This window comes from Eimeria maxima, genomic scaffold (assembly GCF_000499605.1).
Source record: "Eimeria maxima Weybridge genomic scaffold, Emw_scaff566, whole genome shotgun sequence".
Taxonomy (NCBI): Eukaryota; Apicomplexa; class Conoidasida; order Eucoccidiorida; family Eimeriidae; genus Eimeria; species Eimeria maxima.
Genome location: NW_013563896.1, coordinates 3,297 through 8,886, shown reverse-complemented (window position 1 = coordinate 8,886; position 5,590 = coordinate 3,297). Strand labels below are relative to the sequence as shown.

The 5,590-nt window shown below is 42.8% G+C and overlaps 2 protein-coding genes across 2 annotated transcripts in view; both read left to right on the top strand.

The window, feature by feature from the left end:
• Window positions 1-380: 380 nt before the first annotated feature.
• Window positions 381-1,475, top strand: EMWEY_00037640 (hypothetical protein, conserved; the record flags this gene model as incomplete). The annotated part of the gene is made up of 1 exon (XM_013478651.1): window positions 381-1,475. One exon carries the CDS (start codon window positions 381-383, stop codon window positions 1,473-1,475), a length of 1,095 nt encoding a protein of 364 aa, XP_013334105.1.
• A 2,465-nt stretch (window positions 1,476-3,940) lies between these two features.
• The window catches only part of EMWEY_00037630 (AAA family ATPase, putative), a gene marked incomplete at both ends in the record, with an annotated part of 4,202 nt that continues 2,552 nt past the window's right edge, over window positions 3,941-5,590 (top strand). Inside the window, 4 exons of the mRNA XM_013478650.1 lie at window positions 3,941-3,973; window positions 4,084-4,879; window positions 5,046-5,155; window positions 5,321-5,380. Coding sequence (XP_013334104.1) covers window positions 3,941-3,973; window positions 4,084-4,879; window positions 5,046-5,155; window positions 5,321-5,380 — 999 coding nt within the window. The remainder of the gene's footprint in view (window positions 3,974-4,083; window positions 4,880-5,045; window positions 5,156-5,320; window positions 5,381-5,590) is intronic.

The following is a 5,590-nucleotide window of genomic DNA, read 5'->3' as shown; positions in this document are numbered from 1 at the left end:
ATCTCCCTAATCTACAACAACTACGGTGTCTGCCGCTGCAGATGCTGCAGCAGCTGCAGCAGCAGCAGCAGCAGCAGCAATTGTCCTGACAAGCAGCAAGCAGCAGCAAGAAGGTTTTGCCGATGCGGGAGCCACTCTTAGAATCGGAAGACAGCAGCTGCAACAACCATAACAGATGCAGCAGCAGCAGCAGCAGCAATAACAGGAGCAGCAGCAGCAGCAACAACAGCATCAACAACAGCACCAACAGGAACAACAACAACAGCTACAGCATCAGCAGCAGCAACAACAACAATAATATACGTTGCTGCAGCAGCAGCAAACATAGAGGATTATGTATAGCATTATCTACAGGTATTTGTTTATTATTATTATTAACAATGTTCTTACAAGAGACATGGGGACAATATAATCCTCCTCCTCCTCCTGAGGAAAAAGAAGCAGCAGCAGCAGCAGCAACAGCAGCAGAAGCAGCAGGTGGTGCTGCAGTATCTACAGCAGCAGCAGCAGCTGATGCTGCTTCTTATATACCATTATCTCCTGTATCTAGTCCGCATGCACTGCATGCACTGCAGCAAACTGCTGCTGCTGCACTAAGAGGAGAAGAAGAAGGAAGAATAAATAATCTAAGGGGATTTATTTTATTAAATATAATTAATCATGGATTATTATTAATGCTTAAAGAAAAAATTAATAAATATAAACAAGTTGTACATACACCCCAAGGAGATAAGATTGGATACTTACAATTACCTGGTGGGCATGCAGATTGGACAGATTTCCCTGCTGCTAGACAACGATTTATCCAGCAGCAGCAGCAGCAGCAGCAGCAGCAGGGGGAGAAGGTAGAGGAGAAAGGAGGGGATTTAGTCTTTTGTGGTCATACTATTGATATACAACGCATGCAGCATGCTGTTGCTGCTGCTATAGAGGAACGTGTACAGCAGCAGCATGAGCAGCAGCCACAGCTGCAGCGGGAACATTTGCTGCAGCAGCAGCTGCTGCTGCAGGAATGGGCACGTATAGGTGCTGTAAGAGAGTTATTGGAGGAGACGGGGATCGATTTACGTCACGATCCCGATCTCCTCCTCCCTCTCCCTCCTATCTATGGTAAACGTGTTGCTGCTTTCTTCTTCCTGCTGCAGCTGCAGCTTCCTGCTGCTGCTATGATAACAGAAGGAGGAGGAAGAGGAGATGATGATAATGTTGCTGCTGCTGCTGTTGCTGCTAATGATGATGATGTTGATGCAGCTAATAAGGATAATAAACATAAAAAAAGTCCTTATGTTACTCAGGGGCCCCTAGGGGCCCCCTCTACTCACCCTCTTATGCTGCGTATAGACCACAGAGAGCATGCGGGCTTCGTGCTGCAGCCAGACTTAGAGAAAGCAGCAGAAGATGTTCAATACCATTCAGGAGGACGAGCTAGTAGGGCTGTTATGCAGTTATTAACACTTATAAAGAAGGAAAGATAAGCTATATATATAGATATAGATACAATAAGAATATTACTATATATTATGATGATTATAGAGGGAAAAAATAAAAAAATATGAATATATTCAATTTCTTGTTTTTCTTACTGTAGGGGATGCCCAATTCTTGTTGTTTTCTCTTGTATTACACTCTTATTAGATGCTATTCAACTCTTCTTTTTTTTTTGCAGTGAGCGCTGTTGCTCTCCTCTTGCGCTGTTCAACTTTTTTGTACAGTAATGCGACGGGCGCTCCCTATGAGGGAATGACGGCTGTTTATAATAATAATAATAATAGTAATAATAATGCCATATAGTAAGGCATTATAAACACCGTCACAACGCTATAAAGTCGCGAATTTTTGTTTTTTTTGGCCGGGAAGGCTCCACAAACGTACTTGCCCTTATATCTTCTTGTTCGCCTCTAGATATGAACAGGCAAGGAGAGGAGAAACCCAGGGAAAAAACACATTTTAGTGTAGGTTTTCGAGTATTTACGGTAAAATAAATCATTTTATTTAGCAGTGAATGTTTTTTAGCAAAATCCAAACATGAAATGTTCATGAAAAACGAGTTGTTTCCTCTTGCGCCGATGGAGGTGCAGATACACCCGAACAGCGGACAATGGAAAGCTGTGCGATTAGCACTGTTTTCATGTTTATTTTGTCTGCATTTTTGTTTAAATGCACAGATAATGCTTGTATCCTTCAGAATATTATAAAACGAACTTAGGAGGTGGTCATTTACCCCTCATTTACCGATGTGTTTCTACTCACGCATAATGGTGTGTCGGTACCAACGTGCAGAAACATGAAACACGAATCATCTTTTCTTCAGGGAATATAACGTTTTTTACTCTCCGCACAACAGCAGGTGCTGGTAGATTGGGCCTCTAACAGCCTCTACTACCTATGCAGCAGATTTCCCCTCATTTTTATCGAGGGGTTAAGCAGATTTCTTCTGCATTGCGCGTACGTCTTCTTAAGAGCCAAACATTCAACAGTCACTTCCCTCCAATCTTCATTTCGCATGCATTCCCAAAAGCCGCCGCCATTCTTCATACAAGGGGAATTCTGCATAAAAGACACAGAAGAAGAAATTCATACAAGTCATCAATAAGGAAAAAAAAACAGTAAAAAAAGGAGGAACACCTTATAAATCGACACAGTACAGTACAGGGAAGAACACCATAATCATTAATAAGCAAAAAGTCCATAAGATTATTTATAGGGTAAGAACAACAACAACTTGCCTGCATACAAGCAGCAAGGTCGTTTTTTATTCTTGTGCAAGAGTTGGAGGCCTCGCGATGCTCAGCCTCAGGACCAACAGGGAGAGACATTCCGCCTAAAACATTCCAAACCCTCAAAACCCTAAACCCTAAACCCTAAACCCTAAACCCCAATTCCTATAAGCGGCAAGGAGTATGAAGGGCCAGTCAACCGTAAGAGCATTGAATAAAGGCAAGAAGTGAGTATGGTTAGTATAACTTTTCCCTTTTCCTCTCCCTGTACAACTTACCAATTAATTAATCCTTTCTTAGTAGATTTCTTTTGCCTGTTGAGCCAACAAAAAGAAGAGAAAAAAGTGCTAACTATACAGCAACAAACGGCATAAGCGAAGAAGACAAATCTAACACTAAGAAGCAGCATAAATCAGCAAAATAACAGCAACAGGCACAAGAAAAAAGACTAAAGGTGGTAAAAAAACAAAAAAAAGAAAGAGAGAAGGGAAAGAAAGAAAATAAAGAAGAAAACAAACAAACAAGCACGAATTGAGCTCGTCAAGCTTGCTAAGAAGTAAGCAAGGAAGAAGAGGTAACGATGAATCTGTATTTTTTACTAAAATACCTTTTAATTAATAATTTTGTTTTTTATTGAAATATAAATTAAAAAAGCAAATTAAATTGCATTTCTTCATTGGCTGTTTGCTTGATTTAAGACGAAAGACAGCTGTGGCTGAAAGAAGAGGCAAGTTAGGGTTTAGGGTTTAGGGTTTAAGGTTTACAGAAAAAAGATTTATCCTTCAATTATTTAATTACTATATTAATCTTTATTCTTTTCTTGTTGAGCAGTCATTGGTGTTGTTATACCCCTTCACAGCCACAGGGGGGCCCCACCAGCGGCCCTGTTATAACAACCCCCGAGGGTTTAGGGTTTAGGGTTTAGGGTTTAGAGATTAAGCTTCAGTGTTCTAAAGAAAAGCTTTGTATACATGAATTTTCATTAGGGTTTAGCCCAATTAAAGGAAAAGAGCAAACGTGTTAGATCATCGGCTACACCATGGGGGGTTTAGGGTTGTTTGTAGGGTTTATACGAGGGTTTAGGGTTTAGGGTTTAGTACACTTCCACAAGATCGGCTTCTTGAAGGAAATTTTCTCAGCAAATTGAACACAGGAGATTTGATCTCCAGTGTACAGAGAGCTACAACTCAAAAACCCTAAACCCTAAACCCTAATTGCTCGAAATGGCGCCAGACGATGATGATGCCTTCCTTGAAGTTAGTCGCCTTTCCCTCCCTTGTTACTTTTGAGGGTTTACAGATTAGGGCTTAGTGTTTAGGGTTTAGAGTTGTGTGTGCATTTGTGTTGTTTGTTCTTCCCTGTGCAGCCTTCGTCAGCGATTCGGTGGTTTGCTGCTGCTGCTGCAGCTGAGCGGCAGCAGCAGCTAAGCAGCACAGCAGCAGCAACAGCAGCAGCAGGTGCTGCTGTATCGTGTGGATTTCCTTCACAACTGCAGCAGCAACAGCAGCAGCAGCAGTCCAACTTGGAGGTGGTACAGCAAAAATGGCACGAAGCTGCCTGCGTGCTGTCAGCTGCAGCAGCAGCTGCTGCTGCTCCTGCTGCTGCTGCTGCTGCTGACCAAGAATCTGTTGCGCATGTTCTGCGTATCCTATCGGACGCTGCATGCAGCAGGCGGGATGCAGCGCAGCAGCAGCAGGAAGAGCTGCTGCTGCAGCAGCGGCAACTTCCACAGCAGCAGCAGCAGCAGTTTCCGTATCACCATATAGAGCATCAACAGCAGCAACAGCATCAACAGCAGCAGCAGCAGCAGCAGCAGCAGCTGAAGGGTGCAGGTCTATGGCTATATGATTGGGTCCTTAAGGGTCCGTCAGGTCGTCTCCTTAAGGAGGAAACAACAGCAGAGCTCCGGTGTCTCTCGCGCCTTACAACCCCGCAGCAGCAGCAGCAGCAGCAACAGCAGCAACAGCAGCAGCATCAACTGCAGCAACAGCAGCAGCAACAGCTGCAGCAAAAATTTGGGGGCAATTTTGTTCCTCCTGCTGCTGCTCCATCCGCTTCTTCAGTGTACCCGCCTCCACGCTATCTCCAGCAGCAGCAGCAGCAGCAGCAGTTCGATAGACCACCAGCAGCAGCAGCAGCAACAGCAGCAGCAACAGCACCAGGTAAGCACAAACTCTTAGTTGTAGTTTAGCGTGTATATGCAAAGGCTAGGGTTTAGGGTTTTGCTGTTCTTGTTTGCTGCTATCACGTATATCGTTCCCTGTATAGCCAGCCTCTAGGGTTTAGGGTTTAGGGTTTAGGGTTTAGGGTTTAGGGTTTGGGGTTTAGGGTTTGGGACGGCGATGCACGAATTAAAGAGGAGAAGATCTGCGGGTATTGAAGGAGCAGCAGAAGCAATGCAATTTATTAATGCTAATAAAACACAACAACAAATACAGGTTAGGGTTTAGGGTTTAGGGTTTAGGGTTTAGGGTTTGCTATACGATGCAGACAGGACCCTATTCGTACCGTTCGTACTCTTACGGTTGTTATTTTTACTGTTGCTGCTTCTTCTGCTGCTGCTGCTTCTGCTTCTGCTGCTGCTGCTGCTGTTTTTGCTGCAGTTACAGCAGCAAAGGCCGACAGATCCTGCAGACAAGGGGGACCTTGCGGAGCATTACGCTGTAAACCCTAAACCCTAAACCCTAAACCCTTGTTTTTTGTATCTATTTTGCTATAAATGTGTATAAGTGCATGAATTTCCTTTTTTATTTCTTTTTTTCTTTTATTTAATTAATTTAATTTATTTGCTTAATTTAATTCCTTTTTCCTTCTCTTTATTTAATTTATTTTTTTTTTTTTTTTTTTTTTTTTTTTTTTTTTTTTTTTTTTTT